The 15,435-nt window shown below is 43.4% G+C and overlaps 1 protein-coding gene across 9 annotated transcripts in view; it reads right to left on the bottom strand.

Annotated features, from left to right (window-relative positions):
* The window catches only part of LOC122941351 (zinc finger protein 547-like), a 141,531-nt gene that overhangs the window by 76,252 nt on the left and 49,844 nt on the right, over nt 1-15,435 (bottom strand). For 7 of the 9 annotated variants that reach the window (XM_044298519.1, XM_044298516.1, XM_044298520.1 and 4 more), the window contains one exon: nt 11,731-14,636. The exons of the other annotated variants lie outside the window; for them this stretch is intronic. In XM_044298519.1, coding sequence (XP_044154454.1) covers nt 13,744-14,636 — 893 coding nt within the window. In that variant the 3' untranslated portion in view covers nt 11,731-13,743. Of the gene's footprint in view, nt 1-11,730; nt 14,637-15,435 lie in introns of those variants that run through there. 9 annotated transcript variants of the gene reach the window in all.

Here is a 15,435-nt window from a genome sequence, read left to right as displayed (position 1 = left end):
GGATTAAACTTTTTTTTCCTTTGGTTTACACCTTGATGCTGCAAGTACAGACAAATATTCACAAAATGTCCCTTCTTGCCACAACAAAAGCAGACTCCTTTCACATGACCCAAGCTTTTGCCAGTAGTTCCAGGAGTAGCTCCTCCTAACTGCATAGGCTCATCACAAGGCACAACCACCCAAGTCTCTCCACCATAAGTGTCAAAGGAAGCAGTACCCTTATTGGACAGTACGTTCTGAAGGTGAGGACCCCTAGATCTCTCCCTCAGGCGTCTATCAAGACGTACAGCAAGGGACATAGCTGCTTCCAATGACTCAGGGTTTTCATGAAAAGCCAATGTGTCCTGCAGTCTTCTCAGAGAGACCCTGGCAGAATTGGCTACGGAGAGCAGAATCGTTCCACTCTGTATCCGTAGCCCATCTCCTAAATTCTGAGCAAAAGGTCTCCGCAGAACGTTCTCCCTGCCGCAAACCCTGTAACTTGGTCTCGGCCTGAGAGATCCGATCCGAGTCATCATAGATAAGACCTAAGGCTCTAAAGAATTCATCTACCGACTGGAGGGACTGTGATCCGGTCGGCAGAGAAAAAGCCCAAGATTGCGGGTCCTCTTTAAGTAATGAAATAATCATACCTACACATTGACACTCATCACCAGAAGAGTATGGACGAAGCCTAAAGTATAATTTACATGACTCCCTGAACCGGATGAAATTGTCACTACCCCCGGAAAACCTGTCCAGGAGAGCTACCTTCGGTTCAGGGCAGGCCTGGAACCCACCACCAGAACCAGCAGCCTGTGGGCTCTGAATCTGCAAAACCATTGCATGGAGGTCTGCTACCTCCAAAGTCAGATTCTGCATCTGTTCGACCAGTGCAGTCATAGCATCCATAGCTGCACAGATCAGAACAAAAAATGGCGGTATTGGCTCAGGATAATGTCACGGATGTAGTAGGGGAGGACACCAAAAGACAACAAGACTGAAGGGAAAATACACTAGGCCTCACCGCTAGGAAAGGAAAAGGGTCACCACCTATGAAACCCTGCACCTGGCCCTAACTCCTACCCGTATGGGCACCTCTCGATGGTAGAGATGCCCATACACAGGAATAGTGATGTCCCGAACTATTCGCCGGAGAATAGTTCCCGGCGAACATAGCTTGTTCACGTTCGCCGCTGCGGGGCGAACATATGCGATGTTCGGTCCGCCCCCTATACATCATCATTGAGTAAACTTTGACCCTCTACTTCACAGTCAGCAGACACATTCCAGCCAATCAGCAGCAGACCCTCCCACCTCCAGGACAGCATCCATTTTAGATTCATTCGGAATCTGCTTTCACAGAGAGAGGAGGGAGAGTGTAGCTGCTGCTGATTCAATAGGGAAAGCGTTAGCTAGGGCATTGTTCTGTGTCCACAGACTCATCTGCTGTAAGGACAGCATCCAGACCGCACCCTAAAAAGCCCTTTTCAGGGCTGGTACATCAGTCTGCTTTTTTTAGTTTCATATATATCTATATTGCAGTTGCCTGGCTGCCCGTGTGTGAGAGGCTGCAGGCTCAGTCATAGACAGCACTGTGTGCACAGTGCACACCATTCATACAGGGTGTGACAGAAAATACCTTTCAGAAAAAAAATAAAAATTTTTAAATTTAACTGTGATCTAATCACATTTGCAAGCCTGTGTGTGTCAGGCGCCCATACATACTGTATTGTGTCCACTGGCTAGTGGCTGGTTCGGCCTGCACTCATACCATTACAGGGTGTCATTCGCCCACATACCTTTCAGAAAAAAAATTATATTTAAAATTTAACTGTGATCTAATCACATTTGCAAGCCTGTGTGTGTCAGGCGCCCACACATACTCTATTGTGTCCACTGGCTAGTGGCTAGGCCTGCACTCATACCGTTACAGGGTGTCATTCACCCAAATACCTTTCTTTCAGAAAAAAATATCTATTTTAAATTTAACTGTGATCTAATCACATTTGCAAGCCCGTGTGTGTCAGCCAGGCCCACACAGACTGTACTGTGCCCACTGCCCACCACTTATATAGAGTGGCACAGTACCTTGCACGCATAGTAACACTTATCTAATAAAAATGACAGGCAGAGGCAGGCCACGCCGCAGGGGCCGTCGTGTTCGTGGTGCTGTGATTTCCACTGGCCCTGGAATAATGCCCAGTGTTCAGAGGCCACGTACCCTGAACCCAAAAAATTCTGATGACTGGCTTACACAGGAAACCCAATCTTCAACAGCTTCCGCTAAGAACCTTGACGCACCATCCTCCTCCAGCTCAGCTTTGGTCACCACTCTCCCGCCTGCCGCCACCACCACCACTACCACAGCCACCACAGCCGCTTCACTTGATCCCTCAGAGGAGTTATTTACACATCAGTTGGATGAAATTAGTGATGCACAACCATTATTGCCAGGGGATGTAGATAACAGGGATATGTCTCAGTCAGGCAGCATTACACACATGGACGTACAGTGTGATGATAATGATGATGTTGTACCCGCTGCTGCTTCCTTTGCTGAGGTGTCAGATACAAGTGAAGCGGTTGATGATGACGATGTGTCCCTGGATGAAGAGAAGAAGAAGAGGGGGAAAGTTCAGAAGGGGAGACAGAGAGAAGGAGGAGGCGAGTTGGAAGCAGGGGGAGGTCGTCGCAAGGAGCTAGTGGCACAGTCAGACAGCATGTATCGGCACCCGGGGTCAACCAGACAGCACGCCAATCAACGCATGCTGTTGCCACCATCAGAATGCCGTCATTGCAAAGCTCAGCAGTGTGGCATTTTTTTGTGTGTCTGCCTCTGACAACAGCGATGCCATTTGCAACCTGTGCCAAAAGAAACTGAGTTGTGGGAAATCCAATACCCACCTAGGTACAACTGCTTTGAGAAGGCACACGATGGCACATCACAAATGTCTATGGGATCAACACATGATGACGAGTAGAAGCAGCACACAAGCTCAAAGCCACCATCCTCCTCCTGGTCCAGCATCTTCAGCCACGTCAACCACTGCTGTCCTCCTTGCCCCCTCTCAACCACCCGCCACTCTGCCTCTCACCTTGAGCAGTTCAATGTAAAGGAAATGTTTGAGCGCAAGAAGCCAATTTCGCAGAGTCACCCTCTTGCCCGGCGTCTGACAGCTGGCTTGACGGAACTCTTAGCCCGCCAGCTTTTACCATACCAGCTGGTGGAGTCTGAGGCCTTCAATAAATGTGTCGCTATTGGGACACCACAGTGGAAGGTACCCGGATGAAATTTTTTTTCTAATAAGGCAATCCCAAACCTCTACTGGAAAAGGAAGTCATGGCATCTCTGGCATACATTGTTGGGGCAAGTGTCCATCTGATCACTGATACCTGGTCTGCAAAGCACGGTCAGGGCAGGTATATCACCTACACTGCGCATTGGGTCAACCTGCTGACGGCTGCCAAGCATGGAATGCGTGGCTCTGCAGCGGAGTTGGTGACACCGCCACGACTTGCAGGCAGGCCTACTGCCACCTCCTCTACTCCTCCTACTCCATCCTCTTCCATAACCTCTTCGGCTGAGTCCTCTTCTTCTGCGGCGTCTGGCTGCACATCAACTGAATCCCCCCAGCTCCCCAGGGGCTATTCCACATCCTGGATACGACAGTGTCACGCTGTCTTGGGGTTGACTTGCCTGAAATCAGAGAGCCACACGGACCAGCACTCCTGTCCGCCCTGAACGCACAGGTGGATCAGTGGCTGACCCCGCACCAACTGGAGATCGGGAAAGTGGTGTGCGACAATGGAAGCAATTTGTTGGCGGCATTGAATTTGGGCAAGCTGTCACATGTTCCGTGCATGGCACATGTGTTGAATCTCATCGTACAACGCTTTGTGTCTAAGTACCCAGGCTTACAGGACGTCCTCAAGCAGGCCAGGAAGGTGTGTGGCCATTTCAGGCATTCCTACACGGCCATGGCGCACTTTTCAGACATTCAGCGACAAAACAACATGCCAGTGAGGCGCTTGATTTGCAACAGCCCGACACGTTGGAATTCAACACTCCTAATGTTCGACCGCCTGCTCCAACAAGAAAAAGCCGTCAACGAGTATTTCTATGACTTGGGTGCTAGGACAGCCTCTTCGGAGCTGGGAATTTTTTCTGGACGCTCATGCGCAATGCCTGTAGGCTCATGCGTCCTTTTCAGGAGGTGACAAACCTAGTCAGTCGCATCGAAGGCACCATCAGCGTCCTCATCCAATTTGTATTCTTCCTGGAGCGTGCCCTGCGAAGAGTGCTGGATAAGGCTGTAGATGAGCGTGAAGAGGAAGAGGACGAGTTGTGGTCATCATCACCACCAGAAAGCGCCTTGTCATCATCGCTTGCCGGACCTGCGGCAACGCTGCAAGAGGAGTATGAGGAAGAGGAGTCAGAGGAGGAATGTGGCTTTGAGGAGGAGGAAGACCAACCACAGCAGGCATCCCAGGGTGCTCGTTGTTGTCACCTATCTGGGACCCGTGGTGTTGTATGTGGCTGGGGGGAAGAACAGACCGTCAATGACATCAGTGAAGAGGAGGAACGGGAAATGAGTAGCTCGGCATCCAACCTTGTGCAAATGGGGTCTTTCATGCTGTCATGTCTGTTGAGGGACCCTCGTATAAAAAGGATGAAGGAGAACGACCTGTACTGGGTGGCCACGCTACTAGACCCCCGGTATAAGCAGGCAGTGGCCGAAAGGTTACCAAATTACCGGAAGTCAGAAAGGATGCAGCAGTTTCAAAACCAAGCTAAAAAATATGCTTTACACAGCTTATAAGGGGGATATCACAGCACAACTGGAATCAAACAGGGGAAGAGGTGAAAGTAATCCTCCTCCTACCACGATCACGGTGACAAGGACAGGACGCTTTACAGATGTGTTGTTGATGGAGGACAAGCAGAGCTTTTTCAGTCCTACACATCGCCACAGCCCTTCGGGATCCAGCCTTAGAGAACGACTCGACCGACAGATAGCAGACTACCTCGCCTTAACTGCAGATATCGACACTCTGAGGAGCGATGAACCCCTTGACTACTGGGTGTGCAGGCTTGACCTGTGGCCTGAACTATCCCAGTTTGCGATAGAACTTCTGGCCTGCCCCGCTTCAAGTGTCCTGTCAGAAAAGACCTTCAGTGCAGCAGGAGGCATTGTCACTGACAAAAGAAGTCACGTTGGTCAAAAAAGTGTTGATTACCTCACCTTCATTAAGATGAATGAGGCATGGATCCCGAGGGGACTGACAGTAGGGGATACGTTTAACTAACAAAAGGCCTGATGACATGCCTTGGCCTCAAAATGGTCCCCACGCTGCTGTATTTAATGTCTGCATACCGGATGACTTTCGTGAATTTTCCGCCACCAACTAGGGTTCAAGCCGCAATGTTTTTGTCACCTTTCTGCCTGGAAAACATACATTTTTAAAATTTATTTTATTTTTTTAAGTTGTATGGGTGGGTTTTTAATAGATAAAAAAAAATAAATAAAAAATAAAGTCTCTTAATAGTTTATTAGAAATAATGCAGATGCGGAGGTCAGGAGGATGGAGTACTTGACAGCAGTTATTAATAACACAGTAGATAAATTTAATACTGTCTGGCAGCCTTGGGATATTTTCTTGGATATGAGCGACTAAGATCCTCTTCCCCTTTTCTTTTGTCTTTCCTCTCGTGTCTTGTCTTTTATTTGTTTTCTTATACTACTTGATATCATAGCAGAATGTATGATTCTTTTTCCTGGTTCTCGGGTTTTCTTAGGATGAGGTGTTACTTGTCTGGATTTGATTTGGATTGCATTTTGATGCTGTATCTGTATTGTCAATCTTGTTGCTTTCTCATTTGGAATGTCTGATTGTCTTACGGTCATATGAGAAATTGTGCATGTATGCTTTTATTAAATGTACCTTTTTTCAATAAAAAGACAATTATACAAAAAAAGAAATAATGCAGATAATTCAAAAAATCCCCATCAATTCCAATACAAATCAAGTACAAAGCTCAGAACTAAATTATTCCAGGATGTCGTAATGGTTCGTTAATTCGACAATGGTTAATCAATTCAACACACGTCCCTGGATAGGGGACGTAACAGGGATTAAACTGATAGGAATAGGACTAGTTAAGACACCACTCATATAGGGTGTCACAGCACATTGCTCTGTGCACGCGCAGTGCCCCAACTTGGGAGTAAGAGGACCGACCAAGCTGCTTTTTCCATCTCCCGGTTCCTAAAATCAATTCAGTTTGGTGTATCAGAGTTTGGTCTGTCACTGTGAAGGCAGTCGAAGGTACCCGGCCTAAATTTTTTTTCACAAAAGACAATCCCACCCTGATATGGGACGTAACAGTGATTAAACTGATGAGAATAGTACTCATATCGGGTGTGACAGTAAATTGCACGGCGCAGACGCAGTGACCGTGGCGTGGATTTAAACAAAGGGGAGGGAGCCAGCGTTTTTTTTTAACCATCTCCCCGTTCGAAAAATAAATTTAATAAATGGATCCCACATTGGGGATGTCACGTAACAGGGATTAAACTGATGAGAATAGTACAGTCGTGGCCAAAAGTTTTGAGAAATGCATAAATATTGGAAATTGGAAAAGTTGCTGCTTAAGTTTTTATAATAGCAATTTGCATATACTCCAGAATGTTATGAAGAGTAATCAGATGAATTGCATAGTCCTTCTTTGCCATGAAAATGAACTTAATCCCAAAAAAACCTTTCCACTGCATTTCATTGCTGTCATTAAAGGACATGCAGAGATCATTTCAGTAATTGTCTTGTTAACTCGGGTGAGAATGTTAACGAGCACAAGGCTGGAGATCATTATGTCAGGCTGATTGGGTTAAAATGGCAGACTTGGCCCGTTAAAAGGAGGGTGATGCTTGAAATAATTGTTCTTCCATTGTTAACCATGGTGACCTGCAAAGAAACGCGTGCAGCCATCATTGTGTTGCTTAAAAATGACTTCACAGGCAAGGATATTGTGGCTACTAAGATTGCACCTCAATCAAGAATTTATAGGATCATCTAGAACTTCAAGGAAAGATGTTCAATTCTTGTTAAGAAGGCTTCAGAGCGTCTAAGAAAGTCCAGCAAGTGCCAGGATCGTCTCTTAAAGAGGATTCAGCTGCGGGATCGGAGTGCCACCAGTGCAGAGCTTGCTCAGGAATGGCAGTAGGCAGGTGTGCAGAAAATCTTAAAAAGTTGTCAGACCACTATCCGGCGCTGCAGGCATAGAATTCAGTCCTTTAGATGAGTAAGAGTCTTTTTATTTAAAGTCAACGCGTTTCAAGGGCAAAGTGCCCTCTTCGTCAGGACAATATACAGAATACATTCTGTATATTGTCCTGACGAAGAGGGCACTTTGCCCTTGAAACGCGTTGACTTTAAATAAAAATAATCTTACTCATCTAAAGGACTGAATTCTATGCCTGCAGCGCCGGATAGTGGTCTGACAACTTTTTAAGATTTTCTGCATATCGACTCTCCTGGAACCTTTGGGACAGGAATAGACCCAGGCAGCAGTGTGGCATCCCCTTGTGCTGGTGGGGAAATATACCAGCTAAGGCTCATTCAGCTGTTGTGACTCCTCACAACAGAATCCGGTAAGCGAAATACGCACCATAAATTTATATTGTACATAAGGCGGTACCACACATGAGGCGCTGTGTTTTTTGTCTCCTTTCTTGTCTAGTAGGCAGGTGTGAGCACATCTGCACGCACAGTGAGTCAAAGACTTTTGGAAGATGGCCTGGTGTCAAGAAGGGCAGCAAAGAAGCCACTTTTCTCCAAATAAAACGTCAGGGACAGATTGATCTTCTGCAGAAAATATGGTGAATGGACTGCTGAGGACCGGGGCAAAGTCATATTCTCTGATGAAGCCTCTTTCCGATTGTTTGGGGCATCAGAAAAAAGGCTTGTCCAGAGAAGAAAAGGTGAGCGCTACCATCAGTCCTGTGTCATGCCAACAGTAAAGCATCCTGAGACCATTCATGTGTGGGGTTGCTTCTCATCCAAGGGAGTGGGCTCACTCACAATTTTGCCCAAAAACACAGCCATGAATAAAGAATGGTATAAAAACACCCTCCAACAACAACTTATTCCAACAATCCAACAACAGTTTGGTGAAGAACAATTCATTTAACAGCACGATGAAGCACCGTGACATAAGGCAAAAGTGATAACTAAGTGGCTCAGGGACCAAAACGTTGACATTTTGGGTCCATGGCATGGAAACTCCCCAGATCTTAATCCCATTGAGAACTTGTGGTCAATCCTAAAGAGGCGGGTGGACAAACAAAAACCCACTAATTCTGACAAATTCCAAGAACTGATTATGAAAGAATGGGTTGCTATCAGTCAGTAATTGGCCCAGAAGTTGATTGAGAGCATGCCCAGTCGAATTGCAGAGGTCCTGAAAAAGAAGGGCCAACACTGCAAATACTGACTCTTTGCATAAATGTCATGTAATTGTCGATAAAAGCCTTTGAAACATATGAAGTGCATGTAATTATATTTCACTACATCACAGAAACAACTGAAACAATGATCTAAAAGCAGTTTAGCAGCAAACTTTGTGAAAACGAATATTTGTGTAATTCTCTAAACTTTTGGCCACCACTGTACTACAGAAAATAGCACTCATATCGGGTGTGACAGTAAATTGCACGTCGCAGACGCAGTGACTGTGGCGTGGATTCAAACAAAGGGGAGGGAGACAGCGTTTTTTTAACCATCTCCCCGTTCGAAAAATCTATTTAATAAATGGATCCCAGATTGGGTGACGTCACGTAACAGAGATTAAACTGATGAGAATAGTACTACAGAAAATAGCACTCATATCGGGTGTGACAGTAAATTGCACGGCGCAGGCGCAGTGACCGTGGTGCGGATACAAACAAAGGGGAATTTTTTAACCATCTCCCCGTTCGAAAAATCTATTTAATAAATGTACCCCAGATTGGGGACGTAACAGGGATTAAACTGATGAGAAGAGAGAACTACAGGAAATACCACTCATATCGGGTGGGACAGTAAATTGCACGGTGCAGACGCAGTGACCGTGGATTCAAACAAAGGGGAGGGAGCCAGCGTTTTTTTTAACCATCTCCCCATTCGAAAATCAATTCAATTCACCTTTCCGGGACCCTTGGTGTTGTACGTGGCTGGGTGGAGGAAGAAACCTTCAATGACATCAACGGGACATGGCTAGCTTGGTATCCAACCTTGTGCAAATGGGAAGTTTGCGGTTGGGCAAATGTACTGTTTGCGGTTGTTTGCGGTGCATTAAAAGGGGAGTTTGGTCTGTCAATGTCTGTGAAGCGGGCATAACCCTTACACTACCTGATCGTATACACACACTGGATGTTTTAAAAAAAAAATTGGATTGTTAGGTGATTTATGCCCTTTATGGATTAAAATCCAACTCTGCGTCAACTATGTAATTTTCCATGGGAGTTTTGCCATGGATCCCCCTCTGGCATGCCACAGTCCAGGTGTTAGTCCCGTTAAAACAACTTTTCCATCACTATTGTGGCCAGAAAGAGTCCCTGTGGGTTTTAAAATTTGCCTGCCTATAGAAGTCAATGGCGGTTCGTCCGGTTCTCCCGTTCGCGAACATTTGTAGAAATTCGCGTTCACCGCTCGCGAACGGAAAATTTTATGTTCGCGACATCTCTAGTGACAGAGTCTTTGACAAAGGTATTACTTAGCCAAGATTTGAAATATTCAGTGGGGTTGGTGGCCTCCACCTTCTCTTGTACTATCGCCATTCCCACATTATTGGTACGTAGCCAGTTCTCTAGATCATCTTGCTTGGCAGCAAAAGCATCCAATCTCCTTGTATACTCTAGCACATCTCTACAATGGCAGTATGGCATCTTCAATTTTATCCTCTAAGGCTGCAGTGGACTAACTTTTTAAGGTCATGGAGTACAATAGCAATATCCTCTTTTTATGCCTCCCACCTGCATGTTCAGCGTAGTTAGTGACCTGCCACACCTTGCAATCATTTTCATCATTTTCTTCAGAGTAGGTTCCTTAGAATCTGAGTCTTGAGATCCCAGATCGGACAGAGCACACGGTTCACTCAAGGCTGCATAGTGATTCCAGCAGCCATTACTTGCAAGGTCAGTATACTCACTAATAGTTTTGACTTCCTGACAGAGTTCATCTATGGCAGACAACTAACATTTAGCTGCCACGTTGTCTCCCCGTTCAGTGGAAATATAGCAGGCATAGTTCTCGAGTCTTGCTGCTGCATCTCTCTGCATTTTAGAAGTCCAGCCAGAGTTCCCTGGGGTGGCCGCACCAGCGCCATCTTGAATATCTTTATCGGCGCTTTTTAGATCTTTTTTTAATGTTCATGGCTGCAGAGTAACATCTCAGAGGAGTACAGCAGGCGTCCCCATATAAAGCAGGAGTAGAGTGAGAACTTTAAAAATAAATGGTCAATTTGACAGAGTCCAATACAATATTATTGTCACATGGAAAAATACATCAGGCACACTAGTCTCTGAATTAATTTAAATAATTAGAAAAATTGTCTGAAAGAAATGTTCATTTGTCCAGTAGAATATAATTGTGACTCAGAACAATATGTCAGACACACTAGGCTGTGACCAACTTAATTTATTACGTTTGAAACTTACGTTTTAAAAAAATGGTTAGTCGGGCAGAGTCCAGTACAATATAACTTTGATGCATAATGTCAGGCACACTAGTCTGTATCAACTGAATTTATTTAAGTTAAATTTTTCTTTTTTAATGGGTCACTTGGACAGAGTCCAGCACAATATGACAGTGACAAAGAACAATACATCATACACGCTAGTGTGTGTGTGGTCAACTGAATGTGTTTAAGTAACTTTGAAAAATAAAAAAGAAGGTCAATTGGATAGTCTGGTACAATATAACTGCCAGAAATATACACCAGACACACTAGGCTGACATCAACTGAATTTATTTAATTAAATTATATATATATATTTTTTAAAAGGTTTACTACATCATACACTATTATAACTATTTATATGGCTTTATAAATGAACCCCAGGACGCAGGTCACAGATCGGAATTACACTGGAGGAATCAAAATGCACTCAGAACTCCATCATATTACATTATAATACAATTTGGTTGAATGCTATTGATTTCTTTTTTTTGTGTGTAACTGGAAAACCCCTTTAACTTTTATTTATTTTAAAGTAGAATAGTATAGCATTATGGGTGGTACAGTCAAATCCAACCAAGGACAACATAAGCAGGGTGTCACCACCAGACATCTGAGAAGCTCTGACAGACATCCTTCAGAACCTCCTCCTTGAGGTTCCTTTTGTTTTGCTTTCATTTTCTCATCTCGTTAGCCTCTCTCAGCTGTCATGTAGTTGCACTGATTGCATGCCTTTAAATCCCTCCCCATACTGCATCACTGTGCGGTTTATATTACTTCCTGGAGTGTGTGCATGCTGATGCTACTACTGAGTCTTCTACAGATAAGTTTTGTTCGTTCATTTGTGTTTTCCTGTTTGCTGGATCCCAGGTGACCCTGACTCCCTCCGTATCAAGTGTAGGGAGCCGGTGGTCGTGTCCCCTCACTATTATAGGGTGTTCAGGTGTTATACAGTCGAGGTACAAGGATATGCGATCATCTACCATTGGGATTTTCGCATAGGCTGAGCAGTTAGGGAGAGAGCCAGGTCTGATGCAGGGCTCTCCCTTTTGTTCCTTAGTTTTGGATCCAGTCAGTCGGATCTTCATTTTGTGTCTTCTAGTTTCTGTACACCTTCCGTGACACAGGGAGTTTGTATGTTCTCCCTGTGTTTTCGTGAGTTTCCTCTGTGTACTCCGGTTTCTTCCCACACTCCAAAGACATACTGATAGGGAGCTTAAATTGCGAGCCCCATTGGGGACAGTGTGATACTAACGTCAATAAAGCGCTGCAGAATATAGCAGCGATATATAAGAGTATAATAAAAAATAATAATAATAGAGTTCAGGAGAATATACTGTAACTGTGATGCAGAACAATTTGTCAGATACACTAGTCGGTGATCAACTTAGTGTAATTAACTTTGAATTTTTATTTTTTTAAAAGGTCACTTGGACATAGTCCAGTACAGTATAGCTATGACGCAGATCAATATGTCACACTATCAGCACCAAAATTAATATTATAAAAATGTTGTGTTTGCAATTGTGAATTACGTGATAAAGGTTGGGGTGAGTAATAATACATTGTATTGTATAGCTTTAAATGTTGCAGCACTGACAAATGGCTGCCAGCCTCCTTGACTAAGTAACACAATGACTCCTATCTCTTAATTAACTGATCTCATATTTTCCTCACTGTGAAACAAACGCACTGGCACTAAAGGGCCCTTTACACAGGCCGACAATTGAACAGATTATCGCCAACTAGCGTTACTAGTAATGTTCATTAGCTATGATCTTGCGGTGTAAATGCACCTCCAATTACCTGATGAATGAGCAAAACACTCGCTCATGGGGTAATCGGATCTTTTGTGCAGCACAAAAGATCGTTTCCCAGTGGCAGATCGTGCTGTGTAACCATGATCTGCTGCCAGGAGGCAAGAGACAGTATGAGGAAGAGTGATGGCATTAGCGATCACTCCTCAGCATACTCTGAAGAAGCTGGAGGTGATCGCTGCATGTAAATGCACCGGTCTCCTTCACTAGCGATCAACAGATTTTCGGGAAGGAACGCTTCCTTCCCAAAAACCTGCTATATTATTGTCCCGTGTAAAGGGACCATAAACTAAACATACATAGACCAATGAGCAGGGCATTTATAGAATGCATCTTCTTGATAATTTTGTTGTAGAAATTTCTATCCACATGCCTGACACCAAAACACCATTCAGATGAATGTAATCATTTTCATTTGCAAAACATTTTTGCAACAAAATCTGCTGCATGTGAAGGAACCCTTTAAGGGGTTGTTCCATGAAAAATATTCTAAATTTTTCAAACCAGCTCCTGGATATGAATATCTTTGTAACTGCATATAATTAAAAATGCATAGTATAGTTGCCGAGTTATTTATTGAAATACATCTGTATAGCGCCACTTGCTGTTTGCTCGTTTTCTAAATTCTGTGTCCAGCTCATTGAAATGGAAGCACATGCTCGGTTCCAACTTCTAGTCTTCAACTGCCACCAGCTGCAGCAGAAAGGACATACATCCTGAGCTGCCAGCTTGAAATATATCTATCAGAGCAATTGGAGCAAAGAATGTGAAGATCTCTGAATCCATGTGAGGTACAGGGCTGGTTCTAGGTTTGCTGGAGAAAAATGTTGTGTACTATATGATATCTGGTTTTCATTGTTTACATTAATCATGGGATAAGCCATTTAACTAATTTCCACATAGTCTGTAGAAGTTATGAGGCCCAAGCACTATACTATGCTCAATGGGGTATACAGTGAGTTCCTATCCTAGGCTCAGCATGCACAGAACTATTACACCACTCTATCAACCACTAGTACCAAGCCCAATAATGTATACTAGAAAAAAAAATTACACAGGTACTGTTCTGCTGTAAAATCCTACAATGGATCTCTCCTTTCCGATGTGTACAACATTTAATAAAATTTCAACATCATGGAAAAGTGTGAAATTGAAGTTTAGGATGTTCAATAAGACCTGACTCATTATTAAAACATTCCCCATACAAAATAGAAAAAAAAATGCTTCTCCCTAGGGCCAAACACCAAATGTTTTTTTAACAGGACCTTTCATTGTACAAAGTTTTCCAGATTCCAAACCTAAGGAAAGCTTCTCACCTGTATGGATTCTTAGATGTTCCACAAGATTTGATTTCCGGGTAAAACATCTTCTGCATTCTGAACATGAAAATGGTCTTTGTCCAGTGTGAATTTTTTGATGCTCAACAAGATTTGATCTCTGGGTGAAACATTTTGCACATTCTGAACATGAATATGGCTTTTTACCCGTGTGAATTCGTTCATGTTTTACAAGATCTGATTTCCGGGTAAAGCATTTCCCACAATCTAAACATGAAAATGGTTTTTCCCCTGTGTGAATTCTCTGATGTTTAACAAGATCTGATTTCCAGGTAAAACATCTGCCACATTCTGAACATGAAAATGGTTTTTCCCCTGTGTGAATTCTCTTATGTTTAACAAGATCTGATTTTGTGGTAAAACATTTCCCACATTCCGGACATGCAAATTTTCTTTCATCTCTATGAATTCTTTTGTGAATAGACAGATTAGATTTCTTTTTAAAACATTTCCCACATTCTGGACATGAAAATGAATTTTCATTTCTGTGAATTCTTGAATTGTGCTTAGAAAGATTAGATATCGTTTTGAAGCACGTCTCATATTCAGAACAAGGAAATAGTCTTTCTTCTCCATGCCCTCTATTTTGTTTTACAGTCTGTGATTGACTAGATGAAGAGTCTTTGTGATTAGTGGGATCTGTGGAAAGATCTCTGCTGTGAAGGACCAAGGGAACATTTGGTGTGATGTACTGTTCTCCACAATTATCTTGAATAACACTGCCACCTAAGCCTCCATTATATGAAGATAAAACAAAATCTTCCTTTGAACCACCGGTCCAATCATCTGTGGGTAATAAAGATGAATATTTTAGTATTAAAAATACAAATTGGGGGAGATTTGTCAAAACGGGTGTAAAGGAAAACTGGTTAAGTTGCCCATAGCAACCAATCAGATTCCACTGTCAGTTTTCCAAAGGGGATCTGAAAAATGAAAGGTGCAATCTGATTGGTTTCATGGGCAACTAAGCCAGTTTTCCTTTACACCAATTTTTATAAATCTCCCCCATTGGATATGTATAGTGCTACTATACAAAGTTTCCCATACATGAGAAATGCCAGGGCAAATGATCAAAATAGTTTTTCTGATCAAATGAAAAACATCCAATAAAGCAATTTGTCACTAAGGATTTACCATGTCTAGATAATCCATTCAACAGATCTATTTTAAAGGCTACAGTTTGCATCTGTTTTACATAGGCTTTAATGTAAAAAAATTGCAGTCTTCTATGTATGTCTGTATGTATGTCTTCTTCTGGTAAAAGTATTCTATGTCCTCCTCTTTATCCTCCATTTTGACCTTTAAAAGGAGTTGTAATTGTGTTATTTATAAAGAAAAGCTTCCCATGGTGTAAAATAAAAAATTGGCCCCCTACGTCTCTCTGCTTCCCTTATAGTGACCGTCAATACGCCTTTTTACGGAGGTCACTAACAGGCCTTAGCCTAGGACGTCACCTTTTTAAGATGGCCTAGTCTAAGCCCTGGATGGGTCTCTTATTACAGCTGGGCTCCTGCTAACCATGGCATCAAAGTGGTATAAAGGGAGAGGGGTCCCTCTCTCAAGTATTGTCAATGTTGCAAATGAG

Source organism: Bufo gargarizans, chromosome 6, assembly GCF_014858855.1.
Source record: "Bufo gargarizans isolate SCDJY-AF-19 chromosome 6, ASM1485885v1, whole genome shotgun sequence".
Taxonomy (NCBI): Eukaryota; Metazoa; Chordata; class Amphibia; order Anura; family Bufonidae; genus Bufo; species Bufo gargarizans.
This window is presented reverse-complemented; position numbering and strand designations above follow the sequence as displayed.